Source organism: Phycodurus eques, chromosome 20, assembly GCF_024500275.1.
Source record: "Phycodurus eques isolate BA_2022a chromosome 20, UOR_Pequ_1.1, whole genome shotgun sequence".
Classification (NCBI taxonomy): domain Eukaryota; kingdom Metazoa; phylum Chordata; class Actinopteri; order Syngnathiformes; family Syngnathidae; genus Phycodurus; species Phycodurus eques.
The window spans coordinates 10,576,308-10,601,985 of record NC_084544.1 but is presented as its reverse complement, the minus strand read 5'-3'; the positions used below and the strand labels follow the sequence as shown (position 1 = coordinate 10,601,985).

At 40.3% G+C, this 25,678-nt stretch overlaps 1 protein-coding gene across 2 annotated transcripts; it reads left to right on the top strand.

The window, feature by feature from the left end:
* Positions 1-3,992: 3,992 nt before the first annotated feature.
* Positions 3,993-12,276, top strand: mrpl3 (mitochondrial ribosomal protein L3). Of its 2 annotated transcripts, none has more exons than XM_061665474.1 (10): positions 3,993-4,182; positions 4,305-4,486; positions 4,576-4,667; positions 5,963-6,061; positions 7,564-7,663; positions 7,772-7,832; positions 8,670-8,781; positions 8,876-8,953; positions 9,048-9,125; positions 12,074-12,276. In XM_061665474.1, exons 1-10 carry the CDS (start codon positions 4,112-4,114, stop codon positions 12,221-12,223), a joined length of 1,023 nt encoding a protein of 340 aa, XP_061521458.1. In that variant the 5' UTR covers positions 3,993-4,111; the 3' UTR covers positions 12,224-12,276. The 2 variants fall into 2 exon arrangements, with proteins under 2 accessions (XP_061521458.1, XP_061521460.1); XM_061665476.1 differs by having other exon boundaries at positions 4,105-4,192.
* The last annotated feature ends 13,402 nt before the right edge of the window (positions 12,277-25,678 follow it).

The following is a 25,678-nucleotide window of genomic DNA, read 5'->3' as shown; positions in this document are numbered from 1 at the left end:
TGCAGTTTGCTGTGTGTGCGTGTGTGCATCTAAGAGGGTGTGTTTAAAGTATAAAATCGATCCCCTCTCTAAGGGCAATTCCAAGAAATGAAGCAGATGAACACACAAGGAGAGGCTAGGGGCGCAGATGTCTCATCCTGGAGAATTTAATGAACTGAGCTGAGGATAGTTTAGCAATGCAATGAGAATTACAGAAGTTACCGCCGCTCTAACTAACTATTCAGCTCTATAATTCCCATCATATGGATGTGGAGAGCCAATTGAATTATTAATTGAGTCATAATGGAATGACAGCTTTATGACAGTTTAGATTAAGAGTACCTGCATATTTATTTATGAATCTACAGCCATCATAATCAAAAGTTGAACCAAAGCACAAGTTTATTTAGAATTGTGCTTTGGGATTTTGGTCACTGTTAAGTCACTAAGAATGAACTATATGTAACGACACGACACATCTACGAGATGATCTCTAGTTACTTATTGCTCTTAATTCTTCAGGATACTAAGAAACCTAATAAGCTTTCACAAGCAAACTATACTTTCTTGTCCAGCACCGGTGACCTCACAAATGAATTCCAAAAGCATACCTCTGACATATTTTCAGAAGTCTTCCCATGAAAGCGGAAGCTGTTTATATCAGCAAATGGGGGGACAAACTATATTTTCTGAGAGATTCAGCTCTTGGGATTATAATGAGGTGTCCAAATATGTTTGCTTATGTGTGAACAGGTACACAGTTTCAAGTTAAAAACTGTGAGGAATAAGAAGAAAAAAAAATGGTGTAGTGCAGTTTGTTTGTTTTTGATTGCGTCAGCCCCTTCGGCACTTTGTCTCTAAGCCCGTTGAACATCGAATACACTGGATGTGGTGACGACCAGTATTTGCATAATTTGCAAACCTCCAATGGGACACTGAGGATATAAACTCATACCTATTTGTTGCTCACAGACAGCCCCGAGTTGACAGTAGCACGCAGCTGCACAGACTTTGTGTGGATACACAAATTGCAATGGTCCATAGACATTTGGGCTTGTTGGAACGCTTTCAAAATAAACTTCATGTTCCTGTATTTTTTTCAACTACAAATCTGATTACACATATATTAAACAACTAAAAGGTGTGTTGCCCCATCTCAGGCAACTTTATTTTTTTATGTCATTGATTTTTTTTTTGCACTGGATTGAGGAACAGGGCTGAAAGTAGCAATAGTGAGTTTTTTAGCATTGCACTAGAAAATACATGAAATACAGTATTGCCACTTGGCATTTAAGCTAACTGCATGTTGACACTGAACACATTAGTGATTCAATTAAAAAAATAAGACAACAGTGTGAAACGGTGGTTCGGACATCTGCCTTACAGTTCTGAGGATCAGGGTTCAAATCCGGCCTGTGTGAAGTTTCTTTTCCCCGTACCTGCATGGTTTTCTACCAGTACTCCGGTTTCCTCCCACATTCCAAGAACATGCATGGTACGTTAATTGAAGACTCTAAATTGCCCATAGATGTGAATGTGATTGTGAATCATTGTTTGTCTATATGTGCCCTGCAATTGGCTGGTGACCAGTTCAGGGTGTACCCCGCCGGTCACCCAGATTTAGATGAGATAAGCGCCAGCACGCCCGCGACCCTAGTGAGGATAAGCGATGCAGAAAATGGATGGGCGGATGGAAAACAAATATCATCAAATCGACAGAAAACTAAATGAGTGAACTTACTTTTGACCTCCCGATGAACTACAGAGGATCTGAATGATGCAACTTCATGTGTACCATGTGACTTGTGAAATATTGCAAAATATTAAGAGGGGGTAATATGTGAGGGAGAATAACAGGTCTGAGGGAAAACTCAGGGACACAACGAAAGTGCAAATTTAAATGAAATGATTAAAGATAACTATAATTGGGATAAGGAGTGACAAAATTATGTAAAGAATATACGTTTTCTACAGCAAATTACATTATTATATTCCGTGGTAAAGTCTGATTATTTTGAGTGGGGAAAGGCAACAAATGCAATTTTTTCTAGTGGTCAAGGTAGTTTAAATGAACCTTTTAAATTGTATTTACTGAATATAAAATCAGATAAATGCGAAGAACACTTTTCTTTATAAAATAAATGTATTTTACAGTGAGTTTTATTGTTTATTTATACATTTTATTTCCTGGGTGTGCAAAGGGCACCGATACGGTGGAATTGCCCATTTACTGTACATGAGTGCATCAGCAATGTGTACATACAGTACAGTACTGTAATGTTTGCTCTCTGCACAAGATATTAAAATGAAGGAATGGTTTAAATATGTTCTGAACAAAAGCACTTTAAGAGTGGTTTTAGGTGTTAGAGAATCATCTGATCTGATCAAATCACTCACGGCCTGATTGTCTCACGTGTGCCCTGTAATTCACTGGTGAGCATACCAGGGTGTAGTTGCTTTTTGCATGACGTCATCTGCGATAGGCTCCAGCTGTGCCCGTCACCCTGAACAGGATAAGTGGTATAAAAATGGATGGAATCATCTGTCTTTCCACTGTCTTTTATTGGAAACAGACCAAACTGCAACTGGGTCAATCAATACTCTCAGTAAACTGAACACATTTTTCTTAACTGACATTTTCACAATACAGGATACACTGTAAATGACCTTGGGATGTTAATGTATGAAGTCTATTATCAAATTTTAGGAGCTATCCGAGAAGATAGATATGTGTGTTGTGACAATCATGACACAGAACTGCAAACAAGGTCATCTGACTGCTTAAGCTGGCCTACAAAACAACAGGCTACTGTGTCAGCGATGTTTGGGGTCCAAATCGCATTGCGCTTGCAATATGAACAAAGAAGCACGCACACTAAAAGAAGTACTTCATATGAAGTGTAATTGAGTTATGTAACAGTTCGAATATTAAATGTTGAATGCCTGTTACATCCATTCATTCGTTTTCTCGTGTCCACATTGGGGTCGTGGATGAGTTTAAGTCTCAGCTGACTTTGGCATCAAGGCGGGGTCCACCCTGGATGGGCCGCCAGCCAATCACAAACAATCATTTACACTCTCATTCACACCTATGGACAATTTAGAGTCCTTTATGAACCTAACATTTTTGGGTGGGAAGAGAAAACCCGCACAAGTATAACATGAAAATTCCACACAGGAAGACTGGAGTGCCTAACTCGATCCCCAAACCTGAAAATCATCAGGCAGATCTGCTAACGACTCGGCTTCCACGCCGAATCCTGTTTTTTTCAAAACCTTTATTCATCCAGGTCAGCAATTGAAAAAAGATACTCATTTGCAATGCTGATCTGGCAGCAGGCAACAGGGCAGAAATGAATGAGAGTAACAGTTGAAAATTAATATTTTTTGAAATTATACCCCACATGTATGATAGCAAAAGTAGAAAAAAGACGAGTCATCACAAATAACTTAGTATGAAACCAACTGACTAACTCAGTTTCCCAAACTTTTTTGAGCCAAAGCTGCTGTACACGCAGGAAGCCATAACTTATTCTGTCGTATGAATAGCAACAGGTGGAACACTAGTTTATTGTACCTTCTGTCATTTAACGGAAGAGCATTTAATTGATCTGCCTGTTACTATTCGTCGCTGAATTTCCAGACAAATTAAGTGAAATGTATTACTTTCCCATGGCACAACTAACTAACTAACTAACTAACTAAACAGATTAAAACTGAAGCATGAAACAGAAACACTTTTGTAAAAAGTGGTACAATAAAATATAAGACTAATAAAAATAATAGTTTAACAGTTTATTCCTGATTTATACAAGCTGTACCTGAACAATTGTAAGAATGGGGTATACGAACGACACAAAAGCTTTTAAGATAATATAAAACACGACAGGATAACTTTAGTGACTTTAACTTCATTTTATTAACTAATTTACATGAAGACTAATTTCAAGTGTTGGGCGGAACCTTTGTGTGGGAGCCCGTGCACAGGGGAATGTTCTTCTCAGACACCGGAAATAAGCTGGGTGACATTTGGAACAGAGCATCATTGGAGACGTGAACGCAAGTCAATGTTAAATCCTGAAAGTTGTTTTTTTTTTTTAATATATGTTTATCTAGCAAGGAACATAACGAAATGGCGGCGTGGGGTCGTCGACTTCTTCAGCAGGGAACTCGTCTGATTTCTCTGCGAGCAGCAACTGAAAGGTGAATAATGGTAATTGTGTTACCATCTATACGTTGACTACATTTATTATTATTAATAAATGTAGGGGGGGGGGTCATGTTTTGAACCATCTGCAACTGACTGACTATGCCTCCTGTTCCAGTTCCATTCAGTCTGTAACTTGTGTCCGGACCATGAAGACGACAACATGGTTTGATGAGCACCTCACAGAAGAGAACCAACAATACTTACGGAGAGAAGCAGCCGAGGAATACAGACAACAGACCGCGGACAAGCTCAACCCGCTAAAAGACGAACCATGGCAGCGACATGAGTGGATAGACGGTCAGTGTCTTAATAAGAAACCATCTTGTTTCCCATCATGTGACTGGTTCTTGCTGTTTTTTGTTTTTTTTAATGTGGATTCTTTTTAGGCAGTCGAAGAGTTGGGCTGGTAGCTGTGAAGTTGGGGATGGCTCCTCTGTGGACAAAAACTGGAGAAAGACATACCGTCACTATGTTGCAGGTATAAACTGAATCATATTTGGTTGTTATGCTTTATTTACTTGCGGGTTTTCTTCAACAAAGATGATAATTACATCCACATTAGCTGTTAAAGGTAATTATGTGTATTAAAGGAGACATGCATTTCTTTCCACAATGTTAAACTGTTTCCATGTGTCTTAACATACTTTTGCCAAAATACCCCAAGAATCGTGATGATGGGGGGGGGGGGGGGGGTATTGCCTGCTTAGTGTGTGTTACTTTTTATTTTCATGACATTAAATTAGCATTCAATTAATGTTAATTTAATAGGGATGATGCCTACAACATTGCCTTTAAAATGGGAAAATGTGAGGCATATATATGATGTCTAGGTTCAGCTAATTTGCAATCTTGGTTTGCGGTCAGGATTTAGAATACAATGAAAGAAGGTTCTGAATAGAATAAAAATACAATTAATAAATAACATGAATAAATACAATGAATCAATTTAGACAGTTGTGTATGCATGTCTTTGTATTTTCTATTGACAAAAAGCAATGGAGAAGACAACATTTTAGTAACCAAGTATATACAGTAAATAATGTTTACCATAATAGGCTACTGTTGGTAGCTTGGTTGCCTTTGGGTTTGGCAGGATGCTATTATAATTCACAATGTTAGCCAATTACATTTCTTGTCCTGAAGTATTACCTTATAATAATACAAATAGGGATGCAACTAATGATTCTTTTAATAATCCAGCCATCCATTTTGTGAGCCGCTTCTCCTCACTAGGGTCGCGGGCGTGCTGGAGCCTATCCCAGCTATCATCGGGCAGGAGGCGGGGTACACCCTGAACTGGTTGCCAGCCAATCGCAGGGCACATACAAAGAACCATTCGAACTCACATTCACACCTTCGGGCAATTTAGAGTTGTCAATTAACCTATCATGCATGTTTTTGGGATGTGGAAGGAAACCGGAGTGCCTGGAGAAAACCCACGCAGGCACGGGGATAACATGCAAACTACACAGGCGGGGCCGGGGATTGAACCGCAATCCTCAGAACTGTGAAACAAACTCTCTAACCAGTCGTTGTTTGTTTTTTTTCGATTAATTGATACATCAGATTAAAAAAAAAACTTTTTTTAAATTTCCATCCCTACATTCAAAAACAGGACATTATTTCAAATAATTTTGCTTTAGTTATGGATTTGGTCTTTAACGTGTCAGAAAATAGGCAAAAATGTTGATAATTGTTTTTCTAAGTAAAAGAAAATGTTCCCTGTTCCCTTTTTTCATTGAAATAAATATCCCATTCCTTTTCCTTATTCAGGTTCAGGACTGCCATGTGATACAGCACTTGTCTAAAGAAGAATTTGACGGACGCACCGCTGCTCTTATTGTAGGAGGAAAAAACGTCTCGCCATTCCACGTAAGAAACCTTTGTTTATTGTAGTAAAAATGCAATACGAAGGCTCTGTCAAGATGTTTTACCACATCTAGGACTGAAACAACGTTAGGTAGCCCTGATTAATAACATTACATTAGTGTGAGCTGTGTGTGTATTTGAGTGTGCTATTATATTATTTCATCATACTCTTTTTACCTTTACAAATTGAATGACATTGATTTAAAACTGATGACACATTGCAAGATCATCTCATCTCGCCATGCCAAATCTAGCATAGAACGGCTCATTAAAAGTCAATGCTAACTTATTACATCCTGTAATCTACACAGCATGAATGTCTTCTCAGCTCTTGATTTAACGCCGTAATAATAACGCTGCTCGGCCGTAACGCACTCAGCCAGCACATTGTTCCTTATTATAGTTCCGGCCACATATCATGATCGTGACAAAATCATATCAGTGCGTTATGGAAATCTAACTAGACTTTAGAATAGAGCTCCTATTGGGACTTCCCCTGTATTTTTTATGACCGTGCTACCACACTCAGGAAATTATAGTCAGCCCCTCACTGTGCATGTGGGTGAATTTGTGTGTGTCTGTTTCTGTCTGTGCGTAAGAGTGTATGTATGTGTGTGTCTGTCTGTCGGTCTGTCTGTCCATATGTCTGCAGGAGTGAATGAGTGAGTGAGTGAGTCCTTCTGTATGTATGTGTGTGTGTGCGTGTGCGTGCATGCATGTGTTTCATCCCCGCTGTCTGCAGGAGTGAGTGTGTGAGTGAGTCCTTTTGTATGTATGTGTGTGTGTGTCTGTCCTTATGTCTGCAGGAGTGAATGAGTGAGTGAGTCCTTCCGTGTGTGTGTGTGCGTGTGTGTGTGCGTGCATGCATGTTTTATCCCAGCTGTCTAAAAATAAATGAAGTCCAATAGTTTTACAGCTGTTTTGTCCCACCAACGATGACACCCGCCATTCATCTGGATGCTGACTTTGACGATCCTAATAAACTTGAAGGTGACTCAGATCCAATTATCAGAGCAACACCAAGCGCTGAAGTGACAGCAATTTATTGGCTTCGCTGCTTCCTTTCCCCTCTGAGGAAACGTTAAGATGTTTAAAGACGTAGTCAATGCTCTGTCGTTTCTTCATGGATGTCTTATTGTTTGGTGTCTTCTTGTCAACTGGTTTTGAATTCTTTTCACACTTAAGTCTGAGGCCGGGTTTGTCGGAGTGAAACGCAGTTGGCAGGCTGATTCTCAGGCAACAGAAGGGGAGAGAGCGTTTTGGAGTGACTGGAGGGGTTGAGTCGAGCGCAAGCAAATGTCAGACACGTTGCCAAGTGTGTCTGCATGTGTGTGCGTGCGTACACTTGGCTCCCGCGCGGGCATAACGGGCCCGCTGTCAGATTTAAAATGCCAGCATCTGACCGTGGCTTACTGCTGGTTCTTCTTCATTGCTTCATTCCCCCGCTCTCCCCCCACAGTTTTACATTCCCTTTTTGTGTACTTTTCCATCCACCTGACTGACAGAGATCTGAAAAGCGAATGGAGATGTTCATGAATGCAGGAGTGCCTCCAAAACAGAAACTCGCCACTTTTAAAGTCTCAGACAACGCTATCATTAAACCTGGTATGCACACATGGAGGCAATTTCTCATGAGATTTCCATTTTAATTGCAACAGTGACTTTCCAAAGAGCATTTGAATAATTATCCTTGTGTATTGTGTGTGTGGCCAGGCACTCCTTTGTATGCTGCACATTTCCGCCCAGGCCAATATGTGGACGTCACGGCCAAATCGTAAGTTCTGCTCTTCCCTGGTAAACTTTCTTCCTTGGCTTCTTGCATCCTATTCTGCAAGAATGACTGCGAGGAAGTCAAGACGTATCACATTGGGATTCCAAGGGCCGACCTCCGTTATATGCAAACTAAAAAAGAAAAAAAAAAGTTTGACAACCTTGATTATAAGCTAATACACTGGTGCCTTGAGGTACGAGTGACTTCACAGTAAGCAGCACTTTGGCAAACAGTGAACAGTTCCTCAAAAGAGAGGCTTCAAGCTGTTTACTGCCACTACCAGTTGAAATTTAAGGTCAAACATACAAAAAAGAGTATTACATGTTGTGTCTTTAAAACAATCACATAGTTTAGCCTTTCAGTCTGCTAGCGCAATGCTAACGCTAAATCGCATTTATATTATGGTGCTATAACCTATTAAGCCACATATTCAACACAGAGAGTGCAGCAATACATGTAGATGAAAAATATAACAGTACTCAGTCATATGTTTATCCTCTGCAAAGAACAACTAATATAGGTGCCATACTGAAGAGCTGAGAGGAGTCGAGATGTCCAGCTGTCTGTCTTAGACTGTGGCCAATGTGGGTACACCAGAAAGAGCAACACAATGGCCATGCAGTGTGGCAGAGGCGCTGTTGAGCAACATCCAAACAAACTTTTTTTTTTAAACTGGCATGGAAAAAGGAGTTCAGAACATTCACTTCCTATATATATTTTTCCAAATCAACAATTAATTGAATAGTTGAGCGTTGATGAGTGGCATTCCATTACTTCACAGTTATATGTAATGATGTCTTGTGTGTGTTTACGTGTGTGTGTGTGTGTATGTATGTATAGTATTGGTAAAGGCTTTCAGGGCGTGATGAAGCGTTGGGGTTTCAAAGGTCAGCCAGCCAGCCACGGACAAACCAAAACACATCGCCGACCTGGGGCTTCCGGACCTGGAGGAGTAAGGCACACACAAAACAAACAAACGCACCCCATCCTTAAAATGAACAGTTGTGCTCCTATAATGCGTTAATATGAGCATGTGTGGCATGCAGGATCCAGCCAAAGTTTTTAAAGGAAAGAAGATGCCGGGAAGAATGGGAAACATCTATGTCACAGCTTATGGACTGAAGGTGAACACACACTCTCACACAAATAAAAATAAAAGCAGCTTTGTGCCCAATAATTTTCTTATCTGTCCGCCCTCCCTGTGACACGCTCTTCCAGATATGGAGAGTCAATACCAAGCACAATGTGCTGTATGTTAACGGCTCTGTCCCTGGCCACAGGAACTGCTTACTGAAGGTAAAAATAATCACATACACGCACGTCTTTAAAGTGAACTTTGAAAGCAGAGGTCGACCCCTGTATGACTGCTGGGGTAGAAAGAGATGGGTGACTTTGCATCTAGAAAGGAGCATCTCACCTGTGAGGCACTGTGATCCATCCTCATTGACACTGTGCTATATCAGCAGTGTGCGTGTGTCTAAAAGTGTGTGTGTGTGGGCGGGGGGCGCACCTTAATGATCTTAGTGATATCCACACAATCCATCTCCATACTCGACAGGCTGTTCTCATCACACTTGTGCGTGCACAGCCTATTATTTGTTTTGCAGACGAGCAATTATGAATATAAATGCACTTAGCTTTTCACCTCACTCAGCCTTCTAAAGCGTACACGTGTATGCACCCACCTCCACCTGGACTCACTTCAGATTACATTATCCAAAAAGGTGCACGTGCGGTTTAATAACGTTTATTATTGGATCTTTGGTTATTCTGTTGGGCCCTCATGTCTCAGGCATGAAATTGGAGACTTGTACACCATCCTGTTGAAGAAATGGAAAGACTCACATTTACACAGTTCACTAAATAAGTTTACTGTAAAACTAACCCATCAAACAAACATTGTGTGTTTCAACACCACAGTGTTCAACTAAACCACATACAGTCCCCTCCAAAAGTATTGGAACGGTTATGTCAATTCTTTGTTTTTTGTTGTATACTGAAGACATTTGGCTTTCAGATCAAATGATGAATATGAGACAAAAGTTCATAATTCCAGCTTTTATGTCATGGTAGTTACATCTAGATGTGATAAACAACTCAGGACAGTGCACCTTTTGTTTGCTTTTCAAGTGAGCAAAAGTATTGTAAAATGTGACTGACGGGTGTTTCTCGTTGCTCAGGTGTTGCCTTTTGGATTAATTGCTTAAACATTTAATAGTGCTTGTTTTTGGCTTTGGGTTTCACCTGTGAAAACTGCAATTGCTGTTAAGCAAACATGAAGACCACAGAGCTGTCTATGGGAGAAAAGCAAACCATTTTGAAGTTGAGAGAAGAGGGAAAATTGATCAGAGCTGTTGCACAAACATTGGGCATAGCCAATACAACAATTTGGAATGTCCTGAAAAAGAAAGGAACTGTTGGTGTACTGAGCAACAGACATCAAACAGTTGTTACCTCTACCAAAGTGATGAAAAGGCCAAAATATGGAGAAAGAAAGGCTCTGCTTAAGATCCAAAATACACAAGCTCATATGTGAAGCATGGTGGAGGTGATGTCATGGTTTGGGCTTGCATGGCTGCTTCTGTAACGGGCCCACAAGTCTTTATTGATGATGTCACTCATGATGTTAGCAGCAGAATGAGTTCTGAAGTCTACAAAACCATTTTGTCTGGCAATTTACAGAAAAATGCATCCAAACTAATCAGGATAAGCTTCATCATGAAATAAGACAATGACCCAAAACACACTGCCAACATAATAAAGGACTTCATCAGGGGGATAAAGTGTAAGGTCTCAGACTGGCCATGTCAATCAACGGACCTTAACCCAATAGAGCATGCATTTTACTTCCTGAAGAGGAGACTGAAGGCAAAGCATCTCAAATGAAGAATGCAACAGTCTGGTGAAGTCAATGAGTCGCAGCGTCGATGCGGTTATTGCAAGTAAGGATTATGCCACCAAATACAAAATTTTATTCACTTTAAGTTGAGTTAATAATGTCTGTTCCAATACATTTGCTGACTTGAAAAGTGGGTGGCTTCAAACAAAATGCGCTCTGTCCTGAGTTGTTTAATACATCTAGATGTAAATACCATGAAATAAAAGCTGGAATTCTGAAATTTTGTCTGATAGTCATGTTTTGATATGAAACCCAAATGTCTTCAGTATACAACAAAAACAAAGGCATTGACCTTGTTACTGTAATAACATAGCTTAACGCTAACATATGATGTGAACCCACGTAGATGGGCTAGAAAACAATTTTGCATCAATTTTGCGGTAATTATAAACCTTCAAACAACTGCTCCCTTAACACACATGGCGCAGCAACACATAGAAACAGAGCATACGACAACACTCACAGAGTCGCAGTCTTACTCTATAGTCTCTCTGCTCTTTGGGGAATGACGAATATTACTGGAGCTTACTTAGAGTTGGGACCTTCTCTGCCTCTCCTTCTTGCTCTTCTTCTATTCCGCTGAATGTCTTCAAAGTGGCAAATTGGCATCATTGAGGTCCTTTATAAATGTTCCATTTGAAATTCAAATGACTGCCAAAGGTGCAGTCTGGATCAGATCCAGATTAAAATTGATTTAAAATTACTGTTTAAATGCCCCAATATACACAAGATAAGATTAACTGAAAGTGTCAGGTTTTTTTTGTTCGTTTTCTTTTTTTGTTTTTTTAATTATTATTATTTATTATTATTATTTTTAAAATGACTTATTTTGGTACTTGTCACCAAAATGTAACATCTGTGGGAAATTGCTTATCATTATTAAGAGAAAATCCAGCTGGGTTTATCAAAAACTCATATAGTGGTAAACAAATTAACCTACACAGCCTCCTTTGCAGAAGTAATAAAAAAATTAAAAAAGAGCGAGAGTAACAGCATTCACACTATTTCAGGAGCTCGAAATGACAAATTAAAACGGGTAAACACACAGATAAGGCAAATTGTGTACAATAATGCTGCCGCCCAGCTTAATGGTGTTATACGCCTGTTTGCATCAGTGAGCAAAGGGTCTTAGCACAACATCTTCCTGCAATTAATTTTGTTGCGAAACAGACACGTGTAACACAAACTCAGGTTGCATACAGTATGTCAGATGCCAGCTATTGTCAGTTTTTGTGCTTTTGATGCACATGTGCCTCTTAAATTACACAAACAATTTGTTCTGTATTCTCAAGTTTTGCTCTCAATATACGTATCACAATCTGTGTTTATGTGTCACGTGTTCCAGGTGCGGGATAGCAATCTGCCGAACAGGTTGCCCACACTGCGCAGCCCTCCTTTCCCCACCTTCTTCACGGAGGAGGAAGGCGACCTTGATGAAGACCTCTACGACGAGGACATGTTCATTCACACAGAGGCGTCATTGTCGCTCACCTGACTACGCACACTCTTATACCATCTAATGTTATTGTGAACTTCCAATAAAGTGTAACTCTGTTAAACCCTCTTGAATTCTTTCCCGTGAAACCATGGCAACTAGAAGTGATGTCACTATAGGATCCCCAAGCGTAGAGGGGGAAAAAAAAGGGAGGAGCAGTGATGGTGGAGAAAAGTATATCAGTGAAGAAGCCAGCATAGACGAACGGGGGGAAGGGAGAGCTGAGTGAAGCGACTCCAGACAGGAGGAAAATGATATGACTGTGCCTAAGCCATGAAAGTCAGCGCAAAGCAGTTCTAAAGAGGAAGGGCAAAGGTGAGCCAGAGGAAGGGTGGATGCTGACAAAGGTTTGACATTTGTGCATAAGAGGATAAACGAGGACATTAATGTTGCAGCAGGAAGTGGCAGGTGCTTAAGTGCACATGTGTGTTTGTGTTCAGCACTATTTAAATGAGGAAATGTCCTGCAGGGACCCCGGCACTTCCTCCCTCGCACTGTGGGGACCCTAAAATGAAAACCATGGTCTCCAAATTGTGCTTAAACACTGCCCCATAGGCCAGTATTCTATTCATGGCCACCATTCAATATTATTAATCATTCAAGTATATCTCAAAACAACCATAGAAGGAGAAGTTAGGAAGAAGTATCAAACTGCAGTTGGCTGGCCTTTAAGTTTTGAAATAGATGTACAGAGATGCCTTAAGATAAGAGTTCAACTCATTCCGTTACTATGCTTGTAACTCAAAACACTTGAATGAATGAATGGGAATGCCATTAATCTGTTCCGGCCTCCCAAAAAAAATTTTTTTCTTTAAAATAAGAAGCACTGCTGTACTTTATAAAAATATACTCTAATGGCAAAATTAAATTGAATTAAAGAAGCATTTTTTTTTGCTTCAATTCAATGGACATTGTTGCTCCTGGTGTGTAGTATAATACAGACATGGATATACAAAGATGGTCACTCGTCAGTAAGCCACACCAATTTAATAAATGCATGTGAGTATTATATTATCTATCTCCATGTATTGCGCCACCGTTTGTGTTCAAATACACCTGCCTTAAAAGGGTTAAGCTATATTTTTGTTTTCAAATATGTGTAATTCTCTTTTGATATATGTTTTGTTTGACAATAAGACAGACGACTTTTTTTTTTATCTATACCTGCGTTCCTGATTTCACAGAAAAAAGATAGATTGATAAATATAAATCATAACGTGATGGCGTTTGGGGGGAGGGGGGGAGGGGTGGTGAACCACATACCATGGATCCATAAGGCAGCAGGTGCCACTTTGAAATGGTAATGATTTCTTTTGAACGTCCTGTTTTGTGCAGCACATCATCAGGCTCTTGTGGGGCTGGGCATTGGGTAGGGTGGGAGCGCTGTGGGTGCCTGTTAGGGCATCAGAGTGGGGGGAAAAAGTGATCAACTCTCCAGCTTGGCCCCTTTAGACAGAGGTGACGCCAACCTCATCTTTTTGTCAACATTAAGAGCTGAAAATGCCCTCCCCCAAATTTTGCCAAAGTTGTAAATCGTAAATTTATCCAAAATGTCTTGACGAATAAAGATTCAAGGGGAAACAAAATCGTCCAGTCCAACCTCTTATTGATTAAGAGCTATGTCTTTCACTTATTTTTGCCAACTGATTCGGCTGCTTTTCCAATGACAAAAAGAGGGGGGGGGGGGGGGGGCGCCTTCCCTCGACTATTACAAAACTTTTTTTTTCTTCTGTACAAAAGAACAAAAATGTGTTAAAATGCTTATTTCCAGTTTATGCCAGTACCAAGCAAAAGTTTACACAAACCTTTATGTTATTAAATGTGAAGCTTTGTCTAAATGTCTGACGTGTCGTATTTATTTAACCTGGCAAGGTAGGTGAGGACAGATTCTCATTTGCAATGTTGACATGGCTGCAGACAGCAGAGTAAAACATTCCAAAAGAGTGACAACGCGTATGAAAATAGAGCGCTGCTACAATACAACAGGGAACTTGAATACATTTTTGGGGATGTTGGATTAGGAAGGGATTTTATACAGTGTGTCCCGAGGTAATGAGTTGAATTCACTGCTATTCTTGGATGAGTTTTCTAGTCTTGTGTACAGTGGTGCCTTGAGATGAGAGTGACCTGACCTATGGCCTTTGGCAGATAGAGAACTCTTGTTGAAAAAAGAGGCTTCAAGCTATTTAATGACACTCCCGGTTGCACTTTCCTGTCAAACTAAACATATAACAAAGAGAATTACAAGTTGCGTATTTAAAACAATCCCAACCACGTAGCTTTGCCTTAGGAAAGTCCGCTAGGCGTAATGCTAACCAACTATGCAAAACTCCATAGACAGGCTAACAAATTCTATGTGGTGGTGTTCTAACGCTTCAAGCAACTGATATTCGAACACAAAAGGTGCATTACCACATACAGACAGACAATATAACAATACTGACAGGCATGTATTCTTTCTCCTATGTGAACAATAACTAATATTACTGCAGCTTGCTGAGTCAGTTAGTTATTGTGAAGCTCTTCTTTGTTTCTGCCTGCATGACTGTGTTATATTGCAAAGAATTGAATCACAAACCGCTGAATGTTTCACATCCTATATAAGTATGTTATTACTATGTTTTATAAAGTACAATATTATACAGTGCTATTTTCTTTATTAAAAAACACATTACCACATTTTTGTGGGGAAGGCTATAATGGATTAATAGGCTTTCCATTCATTTCAGTGGGGAACAATGACTTGAGTTACGAGTATTTGAGTTACTAAACAAATTAAACTTGTATCTCAAGGCACCACTGTACTTGTAAACTAAAAAAAAATGTTGAAGTATAGTACGTACATTCCGAATGATTTTTAGAAATACAGAAGGATGAGGTCAATGTGTAAAACGTCTGCATTGATTTGGGACTGTCGTCATGGGAAATGCTGAATACTGAGAGTGAAAACTATTTTGAAGTTGGAATGGTTTGAATCAGCTGAGAAATGTAAACCTTTTACAAGGACAAATAAGTGGGGAGAATCATAATAAATAACATGCATGAATGCACTTCAGCATTCACACAATAATAATGACAATGATAATAATAACCATCAAATATGTCTGTAATGGAGTACGCCTCTCACTATTCCTGTGTAATACTTTCCACTAGCCCCCCTCCGACTCGTTCCGTTGTCCATCAAAGTGTCACATCCCTGAATGCCTTTGTAATTTGTGACGTACCTTTCGGCTCAATACAAACATTTTGGAGGGAAATTACTTGGACGTCAGACCGAGGGTCTTTTGGAATTTGAGCGCAGCGTGACACGATGGATCTGGCGCTCGCCTTGTGCCGGCTCAACAAGCGAGGTGTCTGATTGCCATTGGTCATGAGCACGCGCGTACACACATTTAATGTCTAAGCAAGGAACGATTCCCTGAATCAAACTGGTCGGCACTTGTGTGGTTACTTGCTGTTGCGCTGACACACCGGAAGTTCCTTCCCTGTGTATGTGTGTATGTAATATGAATTATTGAGTGTGTTATTTGAGGGACAGCTGGCTCTTGAACACATTAACTCCCTCAGTCAGACATCCAGTTGCAAGGCAGTCGCAGTTGAGCTGCAAGAGAATTAGCAAATTGTTCGTGCAATTTCACACTGGCTTGTAACAGTCAGCTAGGATTTAACATGTTTGCATGAGCTCTTGTGAGGGGTGGAATTAATCAGTGCTTGCAGCAAGAGAGGACATTATTTTTGCTTGATTACACCTAATCTTAATGGTATTTATTATACAGCTGCTTTTGGGGTGATGGGTTGCACTCAATTCTTTTAGGATGCTATTTAACTTCTCCTCAATTATTTTTTTTCTATTTTTATTCCAAAAAGAAAGAGAGCATAGACACCCCGAGAGTCAAATTCACATTAAGTCCAAGGTGGATGCCAGCCATGTGGTTAATAAGCTATCAAAATGCTTGTTTGATTCTCTTTTCTTAACAGGTAGTATTTTGTCAAAATGATATGTTGAACTTGATGATATGCATTCATTAAACAAAAAAAATACTTTTTATTATTTAAACTAAAACGAGACTTAAACCTTTGACTAAAATGTGACTAAAGCTAATAAGGATTTTCATCTGAAAGACTAAAACTAAAATGCCTGACAAAAACAATACTGTTTGGAATAGATTTTCTGACAAAATTATTGGAAAGAAAATCCATTTAGTAGGAGACTCGATTTGGCCCCCAGGCCTTGAGTTTGCCACCTGTGCGTTAGAATATCACCACATGCCTTTAAGTTTCACTCCCGGTGGTCTTGCTGTGCGCGGCCCCTCGCATGCGTGCACATCTGCGGCCGTCGGGTGTGTGCGCCCCTCTAGAGTGATGCCCCCCCCCCCCCCCCCCCTTCTTCTGTCTCTGTAAATTTGGACTCCTTCATTGCAAGCGGGGTGCAAAGCCTTCAGGTGCTCGCCTTCCACTCTGCGGGTGTTCATATACCTACCCTCGCTATGTTTGTGTGCGTATGTGGGTGCGCTCGTGACCTTCTAGAAAGCACTCTCTCCTACTTTCTGTCTTATCCCACTCGCTCTCCCACGATTATGAGGTATCGCCATGGCAACATAGCAAGACGCTCTTACATCCACTTCACTCCTTCACCTCATCTCCCTTTGCACTTTGTCGGAAGGCTAATCGAGGAGATTTTTCATGCCAGGTCGCACATGTTTCCTCACTTGATTTACAGTAAAGGTGCCCCATTTCTTGAGTTTGGCTGCTTAGTAGTACTGTAAAAGAACCTCACGGCCGTCGGATATCAAATAACATCCATTAAGCCAACTACAATAACCTTTCAGTAATTTGTAGGGGGTGGGTTTAAATGAGCCGTGTTGTGATTAGGAAGGAAATGTCAGTGGTTTTTCAGCCGGAAATCTTCACCGCAAGAATGTAACCGCGGGGTGTCGAGTAAATCGATACTGAAACCAAGTGAGGAGGCTGAAGGAGGGGAAGAAGAGCGGAGAAAGAAAGCAGGAAACAGACATCAGCTGGAAGGACGACTCTCTGAGTCAACTTGTGTTTCTGCACCTGTGTGACCTTCCACACTCGATGAACAGCTTCACTGTTGCGTGTGGGACAATAGAATTAGGACATGTCACTTCATCAATTATTGAACCAGTCAGGCACTGAGAATCTAGAATCTTCATCTTACCAAGACAACTTGAGCAAATCAATTGCTTCGTTTGGGGAACGTGCACAAAGTAAAGACCATTAAGGCATGGTTGGATGAGTCTGGGGTGGAAGAACTTGGGACCGCAACCCCTTCTAACACCTTCGGGATGAACTACAAGCAGAGATTGTGAGCCTTCATTTTAATGTTCTTCTGGACGAACGGAGCGAAAACGTTGTAGAGGGTCTGCACTGAAGAGTGAAAGGTGTAAAAGCTGCAAAGGGGCGAACAACGCTGTATTTCCTTCAGCAACAATAGCCACGTGTCCTAATACAAATTCAAAACATCCATCCATCCATCCATCCATCCATCCATTTTCTGAGCCGCTTCTCCTCACTCGGGTCGCGGGCGTGCTGGAGCCTATCCCAGCTGTCATCGGGCAGGAGGCGGGGTACACCCTGAACCTGGTTAGCCAGCCAATCGCAGGGCACATACAAACAAACATTCGCACTCACAGTCACAGCCTACGGGCAATTTAGAGTCTCCAATTTATGCATGTTTTTGGGATGTGGGAGGAAACCGGAGTGCCCGGAGAAAACCCACGCAGGCACGGGGAGAACACGCAAACTCCACACAGTCGGGGCCGGGGATTGAACCCGGGTCCTCAGAACTGTGAGGCTGACGCTCTAACCAGTCGGCCACCGTGCCAAATTCAAAACATTCAATATTTGTTAAGAATTTCTGTGTCACTATTGCCACAACAACAGATACGGTGGATATAAAAAGTCTACACACCCCTATTCAAATGAATGTTTTTGTGATATAAATTTTGATATATTTTTTTTTGGGTGATATAGATTTTGATATTACAAAATGAGCAAGCAAGAAAATGTTAGGAAAAGCCTACTAGAACATTTGAAATTTATTTGGCGTAATTCAGAGACTCTTTAAATGGTCGCTGGTGTGCGCTGACTCGCATTTGACGCAAGTTTGAATGTGATTGGTTAATTATGAATACAGCCACATCCCAGCTGTGAGGGTGTGCACACTTGTGCAACCACATTATTTCAGTTGTTTACTTTTACTTCACTTTTCAGGAAGATTGCTTTTGTTTAATTCAATTGATTTGTACAGGTTGTAGGTCACATTAATGATTTAAAAATCTTGGTCTCGTTTTTTTCATTCATTATATTTATTTATATTCAATTCATATCAATTATAATATTCTTATATAATATTCTTATCAAAATGACGTTTCTCCCCTTAAAAAATAAAACTTTATATTTATGAATTTATAAATGCATTGATATTTTTTGTCACTCTGTCCTGCAAAAGTATTATCGTTATGTTTGAGTTTTTCTTCGATTGGCTGTGAGAAATCGCATGGCTCTACTGCCTCATAGTGGTCCACATTGACTCAAGTTTAGGTATACAGTACGAAGGGTGATGGTGCCTTCATTATTGACTTTTGGAGACATGTACTGCACGCACCTGCAATTTCCAAGTAAGACAGTCGATGATGAATGTGGTCTGTGTCGCTGAAAACGTCAATGATATTTGAACACATCTCGACAATAGAAAAACAAGTTTTAAAGAGCTGCGGTCCGCAAGATGATGAAATTTGACAGCATTTCGATTGCTGGCCATTCGAGTGAAGCGACCCTTTCAGGTGGTGTGTCTGGACAACTCAGCACACTTCCTTTTGTACACTCACGCGCACGCGCTATGCGCTATGCGCTATGACATTTCCCCACCTCAATAGAAAGTCAATGGCAAGGGCTCACAGACAAAAAAGCAAACACAAAAGCAACATTACACAGAAAAGGGATTGACTTTTTATTTTCATTATGATGTTTCATAATATTGCTGTGCTTGAAAGAGCACGAAGAAAACTGAAATATATGAGTCGAGAACTGTGTTTTGTGTGGGCAACAACACAACAACAAAGATGAGAATATTATGATCAGAATGTACTGGAGAACTTGGCTGTGTTTTGAATTGGGTAGATTAAAATTGTGTTGTTTCAAAAAAAACACATTTTTAATCATTAATAAGCTGATGCCAATTGAGGTCACCTTGGAGGATATTTGTTTTATAACTCAAAACAGACATATCTCAAGTCATCTTTCCCCACTGAAATGAACTGAGATGCCATTAATCTGTTCCAGCCTCCCCGCCCCAAAAAAACAGTTTGTAATGTGTTTTGAATGAAAAATATAGCACGCTATAATATTGCAAAAGCATACAGTAATTACATAATTAAATACAATGTATAGAATTTACCCATTTTTGCCACATGTTTGGCTTCAATTCAAGGGTCATCGTGCTCCTCCTTCTCATGTGTTCCCTATAGTCACCTATAGGGGCAGTATAATGCAGACATACGGTACAGCTATATGGAGACGGTCACAGCTTCTTGGTGAGTTGGAGCGATATTTGTCGTTCTTCACTAAGGAGAAGGAATCTATGACTGTGTGTATCGTTATATTATCTTTCTACATGTGTTGCTCCAGGGTTTGTGTTCAAATATCCTTTGCTTACAGGGTTATAACACGGCGACACCGATGCTATTCGTTAGCCCTTCTATGGCATTTTGCGTTGTTTTTACATGAATCTCAACAGACTCGTCTGAAGAAAATATATGTGATTATTTTAAATGCACAACGCGTAATTCTCTCTTTTATGTTTAGTTTGGCAGAAAAGTCGAGTCGAGTTGAATTCGCTGACACCGTACAGCGCTCGTATTTCAGATTTTTAATCGCAAGTCAAAGCAAAATATCGTCCCGACTAGGGCTCAGATCTCGAAAAGCACGTAGGTCGGGTCACTTCTATCTCAAGGCACTACTGTGTGAAAACTCACAGGTCTTAACATTGTGTACACCTGCACATAACATCGAAATAGCAGAGCTAATACAAGAGTACGATCCAATGCGCTACCTGTATCAATAATGCCTTTACAAAGATGGTCAGGTGGGGATGGTTTGGTGGTGTATGAATGCCAAAAAGCTGAAATAGCTTCTTTTGGGTCAACAGAGGCACAGCGTCACTTAAAGATGCATACCGACACATGCGTAGGACTTTTTAATGTACATATTGCATATTTTACACAAATAATTAAGACCACCCACACTGTAGCAATTATTATTCCGTCCAAACCAGCACACAATCTCGCCGCTGACAAAGAGTGAATTAAATGAAGATGCAGATGAGAGCTTTGGTTTCAAAGTGCCAGAGGCTGTCAAGTGAGTCTGTCGAAAGCACACTTTCGTGGGCCTGTCGCGGTGCAACACTGCTACCTTGTGGTTCTTACAAAGGACTCGTTTTCAGTGAAGGGAGCGGGACCAGATGCAGGAGGGTTGTGCAAGGTAATTTCTCAGAGGAGGGGATGGAAAAGCAATCATCTAGCTACTGCGTGGAAGCAAATAGCGTGTGCTCATTTTACAATCTCTGGGTAACTCTGTCAATGTGTGAGATCATAAAAACAACTGAATAATTCCAATAGCATTCCTTTAGCCCTCTACCAAGTTTTGCGGGTAATGGTTTTATATTGTTTGCGTAATTGCGCTTGATGCAAATGTCCAATGGTTTACAATGTTAACTGTCATATTGTGCAAAAGGTTCGCTATCAGTGATTAGCACGTCTTGCTTCACATTAGGGAGTTTCTGCTTTTCGGCCCTTAACCTCAGGCCTTCCCGTGTGGAGTTTGCGTATTGTCCCTGTGATTTGTGCGGGGTTCCTCCCACATTCCAAAAACATGCATGATAGGTTAATTGAAGTCTCTCAATTGCCCATACTTGTGAACGTCAGTGTGAATGGTTGTTAATACAAGGGGCAGTCAAAACGTAATGAGCCCAATTTTCCTCTAACTTCATTTGTTGTAATAGCAAGGCAATACAGTAAGCGTGGAGAAATAAAGCCCCAAAAGTGCTTCAATATAATCTCCCTTTTTCTCAAAAATGACTGTCGCTGAACAAGGGCACGTATGCCAGTGTCATAAAATGCAGTAGGCTGTGCTTTTAACCATTTTTTTGTTGTTGTTGTTTTTGTTAACAGTTTAACTTGTTCGTCTTCAAAGAAGTGCTGAGCTCTCACTCCTTCTTTTACAGCTCCAAAAATGTGATAATCTGATGGTGCCAAATCAGGTGAGTATGGATGATGGGTTGTGGTTGTCCAATGCAAAGGAACTGATGACATCACAAGCTCCTTTGTATGTCACAGAGATCACTCAAAGCAGGCTCATGTTCTTTGCCTTTGGTCCTGGACACCCACTTTTTGACTGAGCTTTAGCCGACTGCACATTTTGCCACCTTGTGAAAATGTTTAGTGCTGGTTCCCCTTCCAAAGTAAGAAATTCAATCACAGCTCTCTCCTTCTGACAGGCATCCAACAATGACGTCATTTCCAAAATGGCTGACTCGAAGCGCGTTAACCAAAACCTTTTGTTGTTGTTGTTTTTTAAAAATACACCTTCAAAGAAGTATTTAAACGACAAAACAAGATGGAGTCCAGTTCACCTACGATCTGAATGACAATAAACACTACAGAAAACGCATGGATGAATTATAACAAAGCTAATAGCATCCACAAGAGTATTCAATTATTTTAGAGAGGAACGTGATGTTTTCACTTATACATGTTTGAGTATTTTGGGAAACGGTTCAAATGTGTTCTAAATGTTTAATCAGTCTTGTCTTAAAAAGACACAGAGCAGCAAGCCTGAGAAGTGATTTTAAAACAGTCTTCATGAAAAGCATGCTCTTCCCAGATGGTGCAATACTTGACACTGGCATGTCATTTGCCCATCAATTTTAATCAAATGTCTCAGGCAAATGTGCCTTACTTTGGCCTTAAAACAAGCATCACGTTCGTACGACGTTTATCTGGCTGTAGACGATGTTATTTTGCATAATGACGGCCATTATGTATTGTTGTGGAGGTGCCAAATCGATTGAGATCCTGTATCGGAGCCACCCATTTTCTCGAATCACTTTCATCATGTGAGCGGCATTTGTAATTTCATGAGTTTAATTAGTTCAACATAGTACACCAAGCTGTTGATGCTGTGCAGTTGGACCATCCATCCATTCTTTTTCTATAGTGCTTATATTCAATAAAGCCGGGGTACACCCTGGACTGGTCTTCAGCCAATTGCAGGGCACACATAGACAAACAACCATTCACACTCATATTCACACCTACGGACAATTTAGAGTCATAAATTAGGCTATTCTGCATGTTTTTGCAGGGGTGGAGCGATGGGTTTGGAATTGGGGGTTTGAATGTAACTTGATCTTGCTGCATAATTACTCTATGACGGTGTATGCTGAACCTGAGTCCAAGTGGCGTACAAAGATATTGTCCCAAGGAGGGCATTTAAAAAAAAAAATGGTATCTTACTTTTCTGGCTTTGAGGTCAGGTGGAAGAGGACAGGTCGGTGAAGAGTTGAGTATCACCTAGAGCGACACAAAGTCCACTTCGACTGATGCGAACCTATTTATAAAGACAGAGAGTGGCAGCAAGGACAACTTCACCTTTACTCGATCTATTTGGGAAGGCAGAGAAGTAAATCAGTCGGCCAGTGAGGCCCGCAGCTGTGTGGCAATATGGCCGAGCAGGCAAATATCTGAGATGTTAAATTTAAAGTGAACAAAGAAACTGACGTGTCTGCGACTGGAGATGGCAGATCACGTCCGGAACACGAAAGAGGAATTAATCACAAGCCTGGCATGATGAATAATTTATTCAACGCTGAAGAACAGCAAGACTGTGTAGGAGTTTGAGCATTTCGATTGTTTCATTGGACTGAACCTGATGTTGTTTTATGACCTGGACTAAAATTGGACAAAAATGGATAAACCTAGTGAGGATAAGCGCGACGGAAAATGAATGAATCGATGTATGATGAATATTTGGTATCTTGACAGTAGCACTTTGATTTGATCATTCAGGTACAGTGCCTCATATAAGGTGCTCATTAAACTTGAATTCTGAGCATGAACGCATATGTTGAAATTAAAGAAATGCAGATGACTTGGAAATGAAGGAATGTAGCTCATTCCAAGAGAGGAAAAACAAACAAACAAACAAACAAAAAACAAATCTCCTCGTGTTGTAATGCATAACTTGTCCACAGGGTGACAGCAGAACTCCTCATCCTGCTGTTAAATTACTGACCAGTTCTTTTATTTATTCTAATTAAATATAATGCTGCACGTGTAGTTGTATCATCCATTTATTGGGGAATAGGAAACATTTCAAATGTACCAAAACATGAAATACTACTCATAAAAAAAGATGTATCGATAAAACTAAATCTACTTTCATAAAAATGAACTGACATTGGCACCAGGTTAGGACAGCTTGTTCACACTTGACAGGTAATTTTGTACTTATTATGTGAGTTTTGACCTGAGGTTTAACCAACTTGGAGGCTTTTATTTGCATTGAATCCATCTAAGGTGTGATGTGTGTCTTGAGTTAAGGTGGCTGGTGCATGCACAGTTGTTCCACTTCCACTTCTTGACCCTAAATGTGGGGAGAATGTACTGTGAGCCTAATGAAGGTTAGCGTCCTAATGGATAATGACATTAGAGTCAGTTTGTATGCGAAGCCGTTTATACGATATCCTTGATATCCACCTTAAGGATCATCCACTAGTACGTGCTATGTCCTCACTAGTAAAACAATTCAGCACACCAGGGTGTGTAAAGTAACGCATTGCTTGCATAAAGAAAGCCGTTTGAGCATTAGTTCGATATCGTTGATATTCGTCTTAAGGTACATGTACTAGTATGCTCTTTGTCCTCGATAGCAAAAGGATTTGGCGCAAAAAGTGGACACTAGTGATTTTTTTCCCCACGTCACTGTTCACTAGTTGACATCTGCATGCCACTAGTATTAGTAGTGAAGCATTTAGTAATCTAATTTTACCCAGCGTACTAGTAGCACAGTTGTCCTACTCGTGTGCAGAAACGTCATTCATGTTACAGAAATGTCCAACTCGCTGCAAGTAGTGTGCAATCGCATACTAGTCGCGCTCTAGCCACTAGCCATTTTAGCTTTACACCTTTATACTAGTCCTCACTTGTAAGAAAATTCAGAGCACAAGTAGAGCAACTCTATCTGACTCGTAACATTTTTACTACTAGTGCCACTTTTGGCCTATTATTACCATACTAGTAAACTACCGTGCTGCACTAGAAACCCTATCGGTATGTGTTGTGCACGAGGAGCCTACTAGTCATATCAAAATGTCCACTCGTAGTACTAATAATGTATATTTGACCTTACTAGTACTACCAGGAACAGTAAGAATGTCCATTGTAGTGCTTCTAAGCCAAAAGTGGCACTCTTCGTGGGAAAACAAATACTAGAAAGACAGAGTCATTCTACAAGTGCGTTCTACTGTGAATTGTCTTGCTATAAAGCATAAAGAGCATCAAGAGGATACTAGTACATGGATCTTAACCCTTTAACCACATGCTCGCCCAATCAGCAGAGCATGTTAAGAAAGCAAATAGTCCATTTTAAGGACCAAAGATGACTTTAGAAGAGACGATAGCTCAACCGTTTGGGCAACAAAGTTTTTCAAGAAATGATTTAATATTTATACCTTTTTTTTTTTTTTTTCTCGATGTGATTTCTATCCAACACAAAACACAAGACAATTAAACATAGCCCAATTAAAACAATAAAGCAAAGTTTAAAAAAACAAAACACACTCCTTGGTGTAGTTTATGTCACGTGTGTCACGCAAGTGTTGGGACACTTAAAAATGTCCTTTAAAAAAAAATAAAACATTTCCATGAAGATAAAATGAAACTTAAGCAGAAATGCAGTCTAGACATTGTTACTGTGGTAGAAAAAAACTGCTTTTCTTTCAAAAATAACTAAATTGTCTGGGTATGGTCGCACGGTACTACAAAAGTAACACGATACCTCGCTACCAAAAATAAAACCATTTTACATGTTCTCATTACTGATACTTCTGCACAGTTCGGCATATAGCTCATAGTTAGTTAGAACACATTTTGTTATTGTAGAATGCAAACAAATGTGTGCTATCGCAACCCGCACAAATGAGATGAAGACAGTCTGTTATTTTTTCCGCAATATTCCCATCCATCCATCCATCCATCCATTTTCTATACCGCTTTATCCTCACAAGGGTCGCGGGCGTGCTGGAGCCTATCCCAGCTATCTTCGGGCGAGAGGCGGAGTACACCCTGAACTGGTCGCCAGCCAATTGCAGTACACATAGGAACAAACAACCATTCGCGCACACATTCACACCTATGGGCAATTTGGAGTCTT

What these genes read in the sequence shown, in the direction of transcription:
- mrpl3 (XM_061665474.1), top strand. Translation starts at nt 4,112, where the DNA reads ATGGCGGCGTGGGGTCGTCGACTTCTTCAGCAGGGAACTCGTCTGATT. An exon ending in TCACAGCTTATGGACTGAAG is followed by an intron (nt 8,954 to 9,047) that starts GTGAACACACAC and finishes ACGCTCTTCCAG; the next exon opens with ATATGGAGAGTCAATACCAA. An exon ending in ACAGGAACTGCTTACTGAAG is followed by an intron (nt 9,126 to 12,073) that starts GTAAAAATAATC and finishes CACGTGTTCCAG; the next exon opens with GTGCGGGATAGCAATCTGCC.